Source organism: Microcaecilia unicolor, chromosome 3 (assembly GCF_901765095.1).
Source record: "Microcaecilia unicolor chromosome 3, aMicUni1.1, whole genome shotgun sequence".
Taxonomy (NCBI): domain Eukaryota; kingdom Metazoa; phylum Chordata; class Amphibia; order Gymnophiona; family Siphonopidae; genus Microcaecilia; species Microcaecilia unicolor.
In genome coordinates this window covers 58,901,950-58,919,789 of record NC_044033.1, presented here as the reverse complement: position 1 = coordinate 58,919,789, position 17,840 = coordinate 58,901,950, and the positions used below count along the sequence as shown (strand labels likewise).

General features: G+C 44.6%; 1 protein-coding gene across 1 annotated transcript in view; it reads right to left on the bottom strand.

Annotated features, from left to right (window-relative positions):
- The window catches only part of WDR26 (WD repeat domain 26), a 252,395-nt gene that overhangs the window by 140,730 nt on the left and 93,825 nt on the right, over window positions 1-17,840 (bottom strand). Inside the window, exons 6-7 of the mRNA XM_030195962.1 lie at window positions 17,113-17,269; window positions 8,162-8,300 (exon numbers count right to left, since the gene is read on the bottom strand). Of these exons, the coding sequence (XP_030051822.1) occupies window positions 8,162-8,300; window positions 17,113-17,269 (296 nt within the window). The remainder of the gene's footprint in view (window positions 1-8,161; window positions 8,301-17,112; window positions 17,270-17,840) is intronic.

The window sequence follows — 17,840 nt, the reverse complement described above, 5'->3', positions numbered from 1 at the left end:
TGGATCCGGTACTGGGACTCGATCTTCTTGGGGATGTGGGGATTACTTAGTGGCTTGGTCCAGTTCGCAAGCAATGTCTTTTTGAGGACATGGTGCAAGGGAACAGTGGACGCTTCCTTAGGTGGAGAAGGATAGTCCAGGAGCTCAAACATTTCAGCCCTGGGCTCGTCCTCCACAACCACCGGGAAGGGGATGGCCGTAGACATCTCCCGGACAAAGGAAGCAAAAGACAGACTCTCGGGAGGAGAAAGCTGTCTTTCAGGAGAGGGAGTGGGATCAGAAGGAAGACCCTCAGACTCCTCGTCAGAGAAATATCTGGGGTCTTCTTCTTCTTCCCACGAGGCCTCACCCTCGGTGTCAGACACAAGTTCACGGACCTGCGTCTGCAACCGCGCCCGGCTCGACTCTGTGGAGCCACATCCACGATGGGGGCGTCGAGAGGTAGACTCCCTCGCCCGCATCGGCGAAGCTCCCTCCGCCGACGTAGTCGGGGAGCCCTCCTGGGAGGTGGCTGCAGCGATGGGCCAGCCGGCGCCACGCTCGACGGTACCAGAGGCGCAAGCACCGCCGGTACCGGAGGGGTAGGGCGCAACAGCTCTCCCAGAATCTCTGGGAGAACGGCCCGGAGGCTCTCGTTCAGAGCGGCTGCAGAGAAAGGCATGGAGGTCGATGCAGGCGTCGACGTCAGAACCTGTTCCGGGCGTGGAGGCTGTTCCGGGCTGTCCAGAGTGGAGCGCATCGACACCTCCTGAACAGAGGGTGAGCGGTCCTCTCGGTGCCAATGCCTGCTGGGTGCCGACTCCCTCGGCGACCCAGAGCTCTCGGTGCCGACACGGGGAGGGGACCGGTGTCGATGCTTCTTCGACTTCTTCCGAAGCATGTCACCGGAGCTCCCCGGCACCGACGAGGAGGACGTAGAATCCACCTGTCGCTTCCTCGGGGCCGAGACCGAAGAGGGTCGATCCCGGGGGGGCTGTACCGCAGGAGCCCTCAGGGTAGGAGGAGACCCACCCGAGGGCTCACCGCCACCAGCAGGGGAATGGACAGCCCTCACCTGCAGTCCACTCGATGCACCACCGTCCGACGACATCAGGAGACGAGGTCCCGGTACCACTGACGTCGATGCAGCTATCCGATGTCTCGGCGCCGATGCAGAGGGCCGATGCCTCGATGCACTGGCAGCCAAGGATGAAGGTCTGGACGCTGACGACGTCGATGCACACGATGACCCCGGTGCCGATGCCGATGAAGAGCCCGAGAACAAAACGTTCCACTGGGCTAATCTCGCTACTTGAGTCCGCCTTTGTAACAGGGAACACAGACTGCAGTTCTGGGGACGGTGCTCGGCCCCCAGACACTGAAGACACGAAGAGTGCCTATCAGTGAGCGAGATTACCCGGGCGCACTGGGTGCACTTCTTGAAGCCGCTGGAAGGCTTCGATGTCATGGGCGGAAAAATCGCGCCGGCGAAGTCAAAATCCGAAATGACTAATTTGGAGCACCAAAAACTAAGGGAGAAAAATCTCGACCGAGGCCGAAAGAAGGCCTACCCCGACGACGAAAGAAAACTTACCGGGGCAAAAACTGGAAATACGGGAAGGGAAAACGAGACCCAAGGGGGTTTTCGGAGCACTTCCCGACAAATTTACAGAACTTTTCCGAAGAAAAACACGTCAATATAAAACGGACGCGCGAGGTCGACTCTCCGGGGCTCGACACGACAAAAAACACAGCCGTACCGAGTGCGGACGAAAGAAGACTGGCCGGCTCAAGCCGGTTTCGGGCGGGAAGACGGCCGCGCATGCGCGGTGCGCGCGGGCGCGCGAGAGCTAGCAAAGGACTTTGCTAGGAAGATTCCAATTGGAGGGGCTGCCGAGGACGTCACCCATCAGTGAGAACAAGCAGCCTGCTTGTCCTCGGAGAAAACATATTTGTTACCCACATATCTTATCATACATTTGCACGGGTATGCCAGTAAAAAACTGGCCCCCAGTGCTTTGGAATCTTCTCTTAATGCAAGAAACTTTTCTTGCTACAATTTTTGCTCATCTATTGTATGCTTGGCTTTTCAAGCAGAGGCTGCTGTGGTACACTGTTCCTTTGATAGTGTTGAAAGACAGGGAAGCAAAATAAATGTGCACTGACTTTCACCAGTTATTGACCTTATTGGAAAAACATTGTGCCAGGTGTGGAAAACTATTACAACTACATAATAGCCATACTGGGTCAGACCAATGGTCCATCTAGCCAGGTATCCTGTTTCCAACAGTGGCCAACCCATGTCACAAGTACCTGGCAGAAACCCAAATTGTGGCAACACTCCATGCTACCAATCCCAGGGCAAGCACTTCCTTTCCCATGTTTGTCTCAATAGCAGACTATAGACTTTTATCCAGGAATTTGTCCAAACCTTTTTTAAACCCAGATACACTAACCACCATTACTACATCCTCCGGCAAAGAGTACCAGAGGTAAACTATACGTTGAGTGAAAAAATATGTCTTTTTCTTTTAAAAGTTTTTCCATGTAACTTCCTTGAGTGTCCCCTAGTGTTTGTATTTTTGGAACAAGTAAAAAATCTATTTACTTCTACTCATTCTACACCACTCAGGATTTTATAGACCATGATCATATCTCCCCTCATCCATCTCTTTTCTAAGCTGAACAGCCTTATCCTCTTTAGCCTTTCCTCATATGAGAGGATTTCCATCCCCTTTATCATTTTGGTCGCTCTTCTTTGAACCTTTTCTAATTCCGCTATATCTTTTTTGAGATACAGCGACCAGAACTGAAAGCAGTACTCAATGTGTGGTCACACCATGGAGCGATACAAAGGCATTATAGTATTTCCGGTCTTATTCACCATCCCTTTCCTAATAATTCCTAGCATCCTGTTTGCTTTTTTTGGCCGCACACTGAGCAGGAGATTTCATCTTATTATTTACAACACCACCCAGATGTTTTTCTTGAGCACTGACCCCCCCAAGGTGGACTCTAGCACCAGGTAACTATGATTTGGACTATTCTTTCCAATATGCATCACCTTGCATTTGTCCACATTAGATTTCATCTGACATTTTGATGCCCAGTCTTCCAATTTCCTAAGTTCTTCCTGCAACTTTTCACAGTCCGCACATGTTTAACAAACTTGAATAGTTTTGTATCATCTGCAAATATCACCTCACTCGTTGTTCCAATTTCCATATCATTTATAAATATGTTAAATAGTACCGGTCCGAGTACAGATCCCTGCGGCACTCCATTGTTCACCCGTTTCTGTCCAATAACCAAATCCTAATCCACACCATAACATTGCCTCCTGTCCCATGACTTTTAAAATTTTCTCAGGAGTCTCTCATGAGAAACTATCAAAAGATTTCTGAAAATCTAGATACACTATGGGGCTCATTTTCAAAGTACTTAGCCTCCCAAAGTTCCATAGGTTTCTATGGAACTCTGGAAGGCTAAGTGCTTTGAAAATATGCCTCTATATCAACCAGCTCACCTTTATCCACGTCTTCAAAGAAATGAAGCAAATTGGTGAGGCAAGACTTGCCTCGGCTGAACCCATGCTGACACTGTCCCATTAAATCATGCTTGTCTATGTATTCTATAATTTTATTCTTTATAATAGTTTCCACTATTAAGCCCGGCACCGATGTCAGGCTTACTGGTCTATAATTTCACGGATCACCCCAGACCCCCCCTTTTTAAAAAATCAGCATCACATTGGCCACCCTCCGATCTTCAGGTACTACAGACGATTTTAACGATGGGTTACATATTAGTAACAGAAGATCAGCAATTTCATGCTTGAGTTCTTTGAGTACCCTTGGATGTATGCCATCCGGTCCAGGTGATATACTACTCTTTAATTTGTGAATTTGGCTCACTACATCTTCCAGGTTCACTGAGATTTCTTTCAGCTCATCCGCATCACCACCCTTGAAAACCATTTTTGGTACAGGCAGAACTCTTGCATCTTCTTCCGTAAAGATAGAAGCAAAGAATTCATTCACTTTCTCCGCTATGGCCTTGTCCTCCTTGAGTGCCCCTTTTGCTCCTTCGTGATCTATCGGTTCCACTGATTCCCTCTCAGGCTTTCTGCTTCTGATGTACCTGAAAAAGCTATTACTGAGTTTTAGCCTCTATGGCAAGTTTCTCTTCATATTCTCTTTTAGCCTTCTTTGTTAATGTCAGTTAGAAGAGGAGGGCAGTTTGCGCCCTGCTGACTGGTTAGCCTATTGTCAAGTACATCATTATGTGAACTCGCTGGATATATCTACCTTGAACAAGGATGCTGTGGACTTGATCGCTGAGAGTTTGCTTTTGACTCGTACTAGCAGAGCAAGCTTATCCTTTTATCAGCTTAGCAAGCGTAGCCTGGCACCTCCTTGGGATTATGATGCTATGGCTGACATTTGGAATATGGATTTTCACTCTGAGGAGAGGATAACAGGTGATGAGCTTCGGTTGCTCATGAAATAATTAAAGTGTCTTATCCATTCTGTATCCGTTCAAAAACTGTTTAAATTTCTGCTTCATCTGTATATTTCTCCTCATCGAGCATATTTGGCTCGACTGACAGGCATGCTCGAGTGCCTGCGAGGCTGATGCATATGTTTTGGGCTTGTTCTTTGTTAAAAAACCTTTTTGGTTGCAAATACTCGCTTATCTGTCTATGATTTTGGGTAGATGACTGCCGCTCTGAGCGGACATTCAATTGTTCTCGAACTTAAGTCTCTCTGGGCTTCAGATCGAGTCCTAATCTTCTTTTACACAAGGCCTTTTTTCTGGCTTGAAAGTGTATCTTGATGTGCTGGAGACAGGCTGCTGCCCCATCAGTGACTGCTTGGAGAATTGAACTTTTTCATCTTATGAAGATGGAGAGATTGGATGTTGGACGGAGGTCTCATAGGGCCTAGAAAAGTTTTCAACAAATTTGGCCCCCCCTTGTGGGATTGTTTACCACAACGCGCTCATAGCTACTTGTTGAGCCTGTAACTAAGTAGTTGCTTTTCTGAAGGGGGGGGGGGGGGGGGGTGAAAGTTTGGGATTATGATTATGGGTTGAGATTGCCATGAAGAATCAACATGTGCGGTCTGATCTGATTGTTTTGTATTCTGCGACTGGCAGAGCTTTTTCCCCTGTTGGTACGCACCAGTACGGGTGTACCGGCACCTTTTTTTTCCCTTGCAGCTGGCCTGCACCCTTCTTTTTGCTCCCCTCTTCCCCGTGACCCTCCTTTTCTTTAGCGACTACGCAGCGATTAAGAGAGACTGCCGGCGTCGGAACGAGTCCCACCTATGTGGAAACAGGAAGTTTAAACAAAGTAGGCGGGACTCGCAGAAGGAAGGCCCAGATGCCGGCAGCCTCTCAATCGCTGCACTTGCTGATGCTGGGGTATGGACTCGCAGGAGGCAGGCAGTGGGAGAAGGATGGTTGTGGGGGCAGAGGAGAATCGCTGGACATGGATGGCAGGGGAGGACAAGAGGCAGAGGAGAATCGCTGGACATGGATGAATGGAGGGGTGGACAGGGGAGACAGGAGAAATGTTGGACTTGGATGAAGGAAAGGGGAGAGAGAATTATTGCTGGATATGGATACAGGGGAGGGGAGAAATGCTAGACATGGATGGAGGGGAGGGAAGAGAAAAGAAGAAGATGCACATGGATGGAGATGAGGGAAAGGGAGGAGAAAAACTGCACATGGATGGAGAAAATAGGCAAAAGTGGGATCCACGTTATATCTCCATCTCCCTCCAGTCAATTCCACGGAGGACCCAGCTTTTACTTATGGATGTAGGGCAAGAAATGAAGAAGAAAGGAGAAAAGTAAAGTAATAAATGGAAAAGAAGCCCTGGAAACAGAGTTAAGAGAACAGATAGAAAGCAGCAGAATCAGAGATTGGGACCAACGTGATCAGAAAAACAAAGTCACCAAACAAAGGTAGAAAAAAATCATTTTATTTTCATTTTAGTGTTTGGAATATGTCCAATTTGAGAATTTACATTTGCTGTCTTATTTTGCACTGGGTACACTGGAGCTGTAGCTTACAGAAATTATTTATAATGGGGAAAAAATATCACAAGTTATTTTTTTTCTCCTATACAGGTACTAGTAAAAAAGCCCCGTTTCTGATGCAAATGAAATGGGGGCTAGCAAGGTTTTCTTCTGTGTGCATGTGGGAGTGTGTATGTCCCTGCCCTCTGCCCTCTCTCCCTTCTCCTGTGCTGTCTGTCCCCTCTGCAAGTTTCCTGCTGTGCTGTGTTTGTGTTACAGAGATAGTGAGGGCCTCTGCCCTCTCTCCCCTCCCCCCTCTGAGTCCTTCACTGTTACAGAGAGAGCGATTTGATTTCGTGCTTTGCTGTGTTTTCCTTCACTGTTTGTGTTACAGAGAGAGTGAGGGCGGGGCAGACACTCATGGGGAAACCGGATATCTCTCCCCCTTCACACTTCTGGCTGGAGGCTTCATTTAGAATGTTGGTGGTGCCTTTTATACATAGAGATAATATTTTCAATGATGCCTGTTTACATGAGCCATGGCTGTTATAAGGGGTGTGGCCACCATAGGGGCAGCACCATAGATGGTGACCCCGCCCATAACGAGTACCGGTACCTTTTTTCCCTACAAAAAAAAAAAAAAAAGCATTGGCAACTGGGTAGGGGACGGTGGTGGGGTGAAAATTTAAAACCAATATGCTGTATTGCTTTTTAGAGGGTCGTTGCATTCTGTGGCTGTTATAAAGATTAATAAAAAAAAAAGAAAAGTATCCTAGAGTTTTTCTACTGCCATATAAAACCAGACTATCTCCTGTTCAGAACACAGAAGTTGTTGGAACAAAAAACCAACAGGGCACAACATTCATTTTTGTAAGGTTAATTCAGCAACCCCACAAAATTGGTAAATCTATCCACATCCTGAGATCTACACATATGCGATCCAGCAGAGATGTAATTTACTCAATACAGCTCTTTCAAAGTGAGTGGATAATGACCCAAATATTTAAACAATGAAACCAGGGGAATCGAATGCAATACAGCTGATATAGATCTGTACACACCCTAAGCAAACAATTCAGACTTGTCCAAGTTAAGCTAAAGCTGCCCTAGATGTATCTGTATCATGACCACGAAGACATCATCAGCCTAGAGAGAATTTATGATCCACCCCCTTGATCATCTGGCCCTTAACCATGTGTAAAACCCTTAGAAGCTATGCAAATGGTTCAATAGCCAAGGTGAATAAAGCGGGGGGTCAGGAGGCAGTCGTGCCATATTCTGCTGTATATAGAAATGGGCACAGATAAACCTCCATTGATAAGAACTGAGCCCAGGGACAGGCATAAACTGCACGGATCTACCTCAAAAACTTAGCTAGAAACCCTGCATTGTGAAATACTGCCACTGAGATGTTTTGTTCACGTCCAGAATCACAACCACGCCTGCCAGCCAGCCTCATTCCACCAGCTGTATAAGTCTTCTGGAGTTATCAGTAGACATGTGACCTCTGAGGACTGCCTTTAACATCTTCCATTTAAGAACCAGGATAACATATCTCCCCTCCCCGTTTCTTTCTGAGCAAGTGACACTCAATGGGACAGAATTATGTATTAGAAAATAATCCCTTCTACTCAATTATACGAGGCAGAAGAACTTGGTTCACTCAGTCCCTTTGTAATTTATCATGTGTGTGACATGTGTTTCCTGCAGTAATATAATCTGAACATTACGCTATTTCACAAATTGAAATACTCATGATCAGATGGGGGTAGCAATACCCTGTACATTAAGAGATACAATATGAAGTTGAGAGCCTCCTGCTTATATATTAAAGATGGAACCTATATAACCTTGTTCTAAAGGGGCACCTGTTTGACTATAGGATTAGAGAAATTCCCAACCTCCTACTATAAGTGGAAGAGCAGCCCAATGATTAGTGCAGTGGCCCAAGAACCACTTTCTTTTTTGTTATTTTCTATATGTTTAAATGAGCAAATAATTATGCATTACAAGTTTGCCAAAAGATGTATTTCATGCTTGTACCATCTTCTGTTCATCTAGGGATTCATTCAAGCAATTTGACTAGAGGTGCATAAACTTTTGCAGACAACAGCATGTTGTATTAACAAATTAATGTAGCTTAAAAATTGAGTACTTACTGGATCAACCTGCCATATAATAACAGTTGTGTCTTTTGATCCTGTTGCTAGCTTAGTGCCATCATTGGAGAATTTACAGAACCATACTTCATTGCAGTGCTCAGTCAAGACCTGTTGTGTGTAACATGGGAATTGTTTCCTTGAAAGAAACGGGGAAAAAAACAAACACAAATCACACGTGAGGCACAAGTTAACTTTCACTAGGAGCCACAGAAGATTATTTCTCAAAAGGGATTTCTTGCTGCTAATTCATCTCTCCAAACTTTAGAAATCAGAGCTCCAATTTTGCTAAGTGGTTGCTTTGGTGTCTGTACTTACAACATGAGTACGACATCCAAATTTAGCCTTAAATCTAAAGTCACTACTAACATGCCCTGAAAGGCGACTTTGTATTAGTGTATATTCACCAAACATGTAAAATGGAAGAAAATCATACTTTACTTCTCCAACATTTTTTTTTTTACAATACATTAACACTGCATTAGTATCATCTTTCTATATAAAACGCACCTCCAACGTTCTAATGAAACCACACTTTCCCAACATTCTAAAAGTGAGGCGGCAGAGACCACTTTCGATCCATGAGTGTCTGCCCCGCCCACGCGTCAAACGTGATGACGTCGAGGGCGGAGCACTGACACTGAACAAATGGGATCGCCAACCCGTTGCCACGCGACAAAACATGACGACAGACGCACCAAGGACCTATGAAAACCAGCTTACAAACAAGGAATCGCCGACCCGTTGCCACGCGACAAAATCGCAAAACGAACCAAACAGCAGCATCGGAACAAGGGAGGAGAAAGAGCAGCACAACAACCGAACACTTTCGCTCCTGTTCCAGGTATGTGCTGTCCCAATAAAAAACGCCCTCCCAGCAAAGAAGTAACAGAACGCAAGAACTAGACTCCTCTGAGCCAAAACCCCGCCCCCCAGGTGCACCCCCCCCCCCAAACAAAAAGCACCCAAACGGAACCCTCCGGTGCCCAAACCCCCTCCCCCCCAAACGGATGCCTTAGGTATAATACAAATACATACAAAGAGCCCACCTGAGTTCCCTAACCGACTGCCAAAGAATCGCTACAACCACACTAACTGCGCTCAACCCCCCCCCCCATACACAAACAAAAAGCAGACAAAAGCATCCCTCCGGCGCACAACCCCCCCCCCCCCAAACAAAAAGCACCCAAACGGAACCCTCCGGCGCCCAAACCCCCTCGCCCCCAAACGGATGCCTTAGGTATAATACAAATACATACAAAGAGCCCACCTGAGTTCCCTAACTGACTGCCAAAGAATCGCTACAACCACACTAACTCGCTCAAACCCCCCCCCCCCCCCACACAAACAAAAAGCAGACAAAAGCATCCCTCCGGCGCACAACCCCCCCCCCCCCAAACAAAAAGCACCCAAACGGAACCCTCCGGCGCCCAAACCCCCCCCCCCCCCTTCCAACAAACAACAGCCAAAAGGATCCCTCTGGTTTAATGAAAACTTTGAAAACTTTAAATACAAACAGCCCACCTGAGTGCCCAGCTGAATTCAGTGCCTACAACGGAGACCTCCAGACACATGCGCCCTCAGCCCTACCCCCCCTACAGAACGCCACTCACATTCCACACTCTAACCAACCCACCCCCCCCCCCCCAAACAAAATGCACCCAAACGGAACCCTCCGGCGCACAACCCCCCCCCCCCCCCAAAAAAAAAAAAAGCTAAACGGATCCCTCCGGTTTAATGAAAACTTTAAGTACATACAAATAGCCCACCTGAGTGCCCAGCTGAATTCAGTGCCTAAAATGGAGACCTCCAGACATATGCGCCCTGAGCCCCCCCCCCCCCCCCCCCCACCACCCACATTCCACACTCGAAACAAATCCATATCTACTCCACCTCCTGCCTGCCTGCAACGGATCCCTCCAGTTTCATCAAAAATACAAGTGCCTACAAATAGCACATCAGATTGCCCTGCTGTATTCAGATTACTGTCTCACACTCACATGCAGAGAATCACCCCCTACCAGCCACAAAAAAAAAAACCCCACATCTAATATCGACAATCAGCATCACTCACTAACATACATACAACCAAACTCCCAACCCCCCCAAAATGCCACACACTGCCATGGACAGACAACATCTTGCTTTCACACTCATACACACACACTCCCTCCCCCAACCCCCTTAATACAGAAACTGAAACGGTAAAAACCAACATCTCTCTCTTACAGACACCCACAGACTACCACACCTCCCCCCCAAAAAAACACACACTCATACAGAAAAACCCTACCCTACCCCACAAACACCCCTCCCCCCCCCCAAAATGGCACACACACCCACAGACCCCCACAACCCCCCCTCAAAACCAAAAACACTCATACAAAACAACCCTACCCTACCCCACAAACACCCCTCCCCCCCAAAAAAAAATAGCACACACCCACAGACCCCCACAACCCCCCCTCAAAACCACACTCATACAGAACAACCCTACACAAAAAGCAGCAAATATGAGTTATCTTGTTGGGCAGACTGGATGGACCGTGCAGGTCTTTTTCTGCCGTCATCTACTATGTTACTATGTTATGTTACCCTACCCCACAAACACCCCTCCCCTCCAAAAAAATGGCACACACACCCACAGACCCCCCCCCCCCCCCCCGCAAAACCAAAACCACTCATACAGAACCCTACCCTACCCCACAAACACCCCTCCCCCCCCCCCCAAAAAAAAAGCACACACCCACAGACCACCACAACCCCCCCTCAAAACCACATTCATACAGAACCCTACCCCACAAATAGCCCCCCCAAACACGCACCACTAACTGCTCATGCAACTCAGACACAACATAAGAAAACAATAAAATCAGCCAATCCACCCCCCTTCTTCCACTACAGGCCTCTTGAAAGGGAACTAATTGAGCTCCATACAAACAGTCTCACACAAACAACCCACCAACAACTATGCCACGCTACCCCCCCCCCAACATCTCTCTCACTCACACACACATACACTCACCCCCCCCCCCCCAAAAAAAAAATCTAAGAATAATTTACTTTCTTTAATGCAGGAATGAAACCACAGACGAGCGCAACATAACTCAAAGCAGCAACAACCTTCACAGATCATCAACTTTACACAGTGTCACATTTACTATACAAATGTAAGAAAAAATTGCAATATAAATACAACTTTAAAAAAAAAACTCTTGCTTTTTAAAAAAATTTATATCCCTTAATATCAAACAGAAAAAAAAAAAAAAAAAAAAAAACACATGCTAGCGCCCGTTTCATTTTTTTTTTTTCTCGAAACGGGCCTTTTTTACTAGTTTATTAATATTGTTTTGAGCTGGTGTTACTGGCCAAATGCAGCAATGTATAATCCAAGCACATCAAACTGATTTTGCTTATTAAAAAAATGCACTAAACTTCCCAGGACATATAACCACTTCAAGCTACCATTTTCTACTAATAAGAGAAAAAAAACATGGCACAAATAGGCTTTATTTTTCACTAAAACCCATTATCAAAACATGATCCAATGAACAGAGAGCAGAAGAGCACATGGTGTGGACAACTTCTTCACTGTACCGTTCTTCTGAGTATTACAGGAGGGAGTCATGGTCATTGCTTAAGGGTGACATTTAGGGGAGACACTAAGGGACCAGGATCACAGAAGCCTTGGTGCATGTTTCCTGGTCAAGGACTGTCACTGCAATGACTGGATTTTAAGTAAGGTGAAAAGGGATATAAAGAACAAGGGGAAAATTTGAGTAGTAGTGAATGAGTGCACATGGTACCAGTTAACAGTCCCAACTGAACTACCTTCCCACCTCAACCCCAACTGGCACTTAATAAGGTTACAGTAATTGAGGGAAAAAGGCTTAGAATATTTTAAAACCTATCTTACACTAAAAAGATGTACATACAACGTAGACAGTGTGGGCAGATCTCTCTTGCGTATATTTAGGGGCTATCCTGAAAACCTCACCTGTTGGTAGCCCTTCATAGACTGGGTGTGAAAACCAGGGCTTTCAACTTTCTCTTTTCCCACACCAAAGTCTGACTTATGTTGTGATGCCTTAAAGTACATTTCCTCTTAACCACAGAGCGTTCAGAAGTGGTCTGAATACTGCAGTGTTATTCTATCACCAAGAGCAAAACTGTGTCAGAGTGGGTCAGGAATTGCTAAGGTTTCTTGCTGTTCAGTGAAGAAAGCAAACTTTTAAGCCTTTAAAAAGAAAAAGAAACCCTCAACCCCACTCCAATACACAACTAGTGTTTGCACATCATGGGTGGCAACATAGTATATGATGGCAGATAAAGACTCCCATGGTCTATCCAGTCTGCCCAATAAGATGACCAGAGAACCAAGCAAAATCTACAATAAAGAAAATGTTCCACTCAAACGCGTGAAACCATTCTTCCCAAGAGAAATATTTTGCAACCTGATACAATCAATGGTACTAAGCCATGCAGACTATTGCAATGGAATTTATGCGTGATGCAAAGAACAAATCATAAAGAAACTTCAGACAGCTCAAAACACAGCAGACAGGCTTATATTTGGAAAAACGCGTTTTGAAAGCGCCAAACCCCTCCGAGAAAAACTGCACTGGCTCCCAAAGAACATATTGCTTTCAAAATCTGCACCCTGGTTCACAAAATTATTTACAGTGAAGCCCCAGGATACATGACAGACCTCATAGACCTGCCAACCAGAAACACAAGATCAGCATGAACATACCTAAATCTCCACTACCCAAACTGCAAAGGACAAATACAAATCAACGTATACATCCAGATTCTCCTATCTAAGCGCACAACTATGGAACACACTGCCAAAAGCCGTAAAAACAACGTATGACCACTTAAACTTCTGGAAATCACTAAAAACATACCTCTTCAAAAAAGCATACCCCACCGACCCAACATAAAAGCCTGAATGCCTGCAACACAACAAAACCAAAGAACATAATGGACATACTTAACTCTTCCTCTTTAAGATCCCCCAATGTGTCTATCACACATGAACCTTATTCTATCACAATATCACCTTGTATTTGCTCATACCGAAATCGGCGAAAGCCGATACGGTACCATGTAAGCCACAATGAGCCTGCAAACATGTGGGAAAATGTGGGATACAAATGTAATTAAAAAAAAAAAAAAAAAAAGGCTCCCCCCCTTCCCCATACTGTTGCCCAGTTCCTAATAAATCTAAAACCCTTCTCTCTTCCCCGTCTCGTTCATGCAATGAGACTCTGGAGCTCTGCCTGTCTCTCTGGTCCTTAAGTGGAATGGGGAGCACTTCTGAAAATGTTATCTTGGAGGTTCTGAATTTCAGCTTTCTACCTAAGAGCCTAAATATGACTTGTAGAACCTCCCTCCAACATTTTCCTATGACGCTAGTATCCACACATACCAAAACAGCTGGCTACTCTACAGCACTGTCAAAAGTCTTATCTAGGTGATGTGTGAGATCCATCACCTTTGCACCAGGCAGGCAAGTGACCAAGCAATCCTGAAGTCCAAATAAGATGGCCATCCTAACCTTTCCTTCCTGGGCAGAAGCTCCTGGAGACACATCCTCTGTGTGAGAGGATACTGCAACCCCTGGAGGGCAGGTCCTGGCTACAAAATCACTTCCTACCTCCCCAAGGTGATGATCTCCCTTCAGGTGACCTCTCTCCTCCATGGCAGCACAGATGTTGCCAGACTGGAGGTGGGATGTCTATGTCCCTGTAGACCTCTTATATACCTACCTGCCTCAGTTCCTCCAAATCAGCTACTTAGCCTCTAGGGATCAGATCTGTTCACCAAATGCTAGGAGCTCTTTGCACAGAGTAGACACTGATTTTCTCCAAGTTGGTGAGAGGTCATATAACAAGTGACACGCCATGCAAATGCCCCCATCTCGCTGCTGGACTGCTGCCTGCATCTTATTGATTTGTTAATTAAGTTGCTAATAGAGTAGGACTATGTAAACTAAAATTCCCTCAGATTGCTAGTTATATACTAGCAATGCTAATATATAGGTTTTGATTTTTTTTTTTTTTAAATTATTTGTATTAGTAGTTTCCCCTCTATAGACCTATTTCTAAGAGCTAATTACTGGTGGACATAGATGCCCTAATTAAACCTTCTAGTGTACTAATTGGTTCAAAGGTCTATAACTCAGATTCAGGCCAGGGGTGGGTGGGATGTAAACTCTAAAGAGATTTCCTGCGACTATTAGCTGTGCTCTTCATTGAGGCTATTGTAAATCTCTAAAATAATACCATTAAGTGTTAGCCTATAAAACTAACAGATTTTAATTGTTATGCTACGTTATGTAAAGGATTTGTATCCCACCAAATCCCTTATCAATCAGGTTCAAAGTGGGCATCATCAAATCTACATTCTTAAATAAAATTATATAAAATTAACAAATCACATATAAGTACATAAGTAATGCCACACTGGGAAAAGACCAAGGGTCCATCAAGCCCAGCATCCTGTCCATGACAGCGGCCAATCCAGGCCAAGGGCACCTGGCAAGCTTCCCAAACGTACAAACATTCTATACATGTTATTCCCGGAATTGTGGATTTTTCCCAAGTCCATTTAGTAGCGGTTTATGGACTTGTCCTTTAGGAAACCGTCTAACCCCTTTTTAAACTCTGCCAAGCTAACCGCCTTCACCACGTTCTCCGGCAACGAATTCCAGAGTTTAATTACGCGTTGGGTGAAGAAAAAGTTTCTTCGATTTGTTTTAAATTTATTACACTGTAGTTTCATCGCATGCCCCCTAGTCCTAGTATTTTTGGAAAGCGTGAACAGACTTCACATCCACTTGTTCCATTCCACTCATTATTTTATATACCTCTATCATGTCTCCCCTCAGCCGTCTCTTCTCCAAGCTGAAAAGCCCCAGCATCCTTAGTCTTTCTTCATAGGGAAGCCGTCCCATCCCCGCTATCATTTTAGTCGCCCTTTGCTGCACCTTTTCCAATTCCACTATATCTTTCTTGAGATGCGGTGACCAGAATTAAACACAATACTCAAGGTGCGGTAGCACCATGGAGCGATATAACGGCATTATAACATCCTCACACCTGTTTTCCATACCTTTCCTAATAATACCCAACATTCTATTCGCTTTCCGAGCCGCAGCAGCACACTGAGCAGAAGGTTTCAGTGTATTATCGACGACGACACCCAGATCTCTTTTTCTTGGTCCGTAACTCCTAACGTGGAACCTTGCATGATGTAGCTATAATTCGGGTTCTTTTTTCCCCACATGGATCACCTTGCACTTGCTCACATTAAATGTCATCTGCCATTTAGCCGCTCAGTCTCCCAGTCTCGTAAGGTCCTTCTGTAATTTTTCACAATCCTGTCGCGAGTTAACGACTTTGAATAACTTTGTGTCATCAGCAAATTTAATGACCTCGCTAGTTACTCCCATCTCTAAATCATTTATAAATATATTAAAAAGCAGCGGTCCTAGCACAGACCCCTGAGGAACCCCACTAACTACCCTTCTCCATTGTGAATACTGCCCATTTAACCCCACTCTCTGTTTCCTATACTTCAACCAGTTTTTAATCCACAATAGGACTTTTCCTCCTATCCCATGACCCTCCAATTTCCTCGTTAGCCTTTCATGAGGTCCCTTGTCAAACGCCTTTTGAAAATCCAGATTCATAACATCAACCGGCTCCCCTTTGGCCACATGTTTGTTTACTCCTTCAAAGAATTGAAGTAAATTGGTCAGGCAAGATACAAACTTGGTTAAAAATGTGTTTTCAGCTTCTAAATTACATATGTCAAAATTAGACGAATTCAAAGGTAAAGAATTTCAAATACTAATTGCGCCATAACCAAAGGACCTTTCATGAGAAGATTTAAAAACTTCACTCCCCCTTCATCGATAGAAAAGACAAAATTAAATGTTCACTATTCCTTTAACTACTTTTGCTACATACGAGTAACTTAAAACAGAGACACAGATTACCTATTTAACTTGAAGTCTACCTTTCCCAAGTTTAAAAGAAATTTCTCAGTAAGTAAAATACTCATCAGTGAAGCTCTCTTCGTCTCTGGAAGCCCTCTCATAGCATCTCTTCTGGACCCTCTCTGCAAGTCCTTCCTAGAATGGCAGAGGCTTCAAAATCTGAACAGAGAAGCCCTTAGCACTGGCAACATGCTATGTTCAGCACTGAGCTTCCTGCCATGGCTTCACACACAGTTCTAACTCCTCAGGGTTCTCAAACTGATCCAGGCTTAGCAAGATCTCTATCGCTAGGGACAGGGGTTCCCCTCCGTGACAAGCCCAGACTCCAGATCTGAATTTCTAGAGACCACAGCTAGTAAAAAAAAAAAAATAATAATAATTTGAGGTAGGGTGGCCTAGACCAGAGAGGATGACGCTGCTGCCAAGGAATAGTAAGAATTGACCTTTCCCTTCCACTTGATCATAGTGACCCAGGGCCCAAAATCACAACGCAGAAACACCCTTCAAGCTGGGGAACTCACAAACTGGCATCTATGTACACCTTCATCTTTGTCCCTCATTACTATATATTCTGATACAACTATATCTGCTCAGAAAAACATGTTTACAAAACAAACAAACAAAACAAACAAAAAAAAAAGATATTAAAAGCAGTCAAATTGTGTCCAGTGATTTAATCAGAACTTTTTCCTTAATGTTCTACCCCAGCAGTAGATCACTGACACTAGGCAACGCCCAAGAAAATATCAGATAACAAGAACTCAGCATTCCAGTCAGTCTGACAAAAAATGTACTCATATTCTGAATACAGAAAGTCAAAAAAGGGCTTAATTAGTTCTGCCTCCCACTACAACTAAACACGTGATATTGTATGTGTAGAAATATAATCACACATCAATGAGCCCAACTAAAGTGTCTAGATCTTGAAAAATAAACTTCTACTTACCTACTACAAACATGGTCTATCAGCAGCGAGACAGAATCTAGATTATTGTCAAGTTTGGTGTTGTGGTAAAGGCACCGATCCCTTTGAAGCTCCACTGCCTGACGCAGTAAATTCTGTAAACGTCTTGGAGGAAGCATCACCGATGGTGGTAAATATGCTTGAAGGAAGAGTCAATGTTTTAGTTTTCTAAGATCATTTGAAAACATTTTCTAAATGCACAAAAACTTAAATGAATTTTAAAAGTCACATATAAAAAAAAATAAAAACAAACAAACCAAAAACCCACAACTCTGTAGGACTTCCAAACCAAGCCCTCAAAATGGTGAGCAGCACAATCTATCTCCATCAAAAAGCACCTTGGTGTTGAAGCAGTGCTTCTCCTTAGTTGTCCTTCTAGATAAATTGGCAGACAGCAGGACAAGTATTAATTGTAATAGGAGACTGCTGGGTACAAGATTTCTAATGTGATCTCAGAAGAAGAAAAAAAAAATGTTTAATTGGAAGCATGCACAGGCCTATGTGGAGTACCCTGTCTTCTTTCAATCAGGTCATTCATCACCAAGTGATTTTGTAAGTAGCACATAACTAGTTGCAGAGTAGAAACTTTAGATTTTCATTTTAATTGCTGTTTAGTCACCCTGCTTTTTATATAACCAAATTTCCTAGTGAGTCATTACCTTGTGACCTACTTTCAGTTTCTACTTGAGAGAGGCTGAGAATCGCTAACC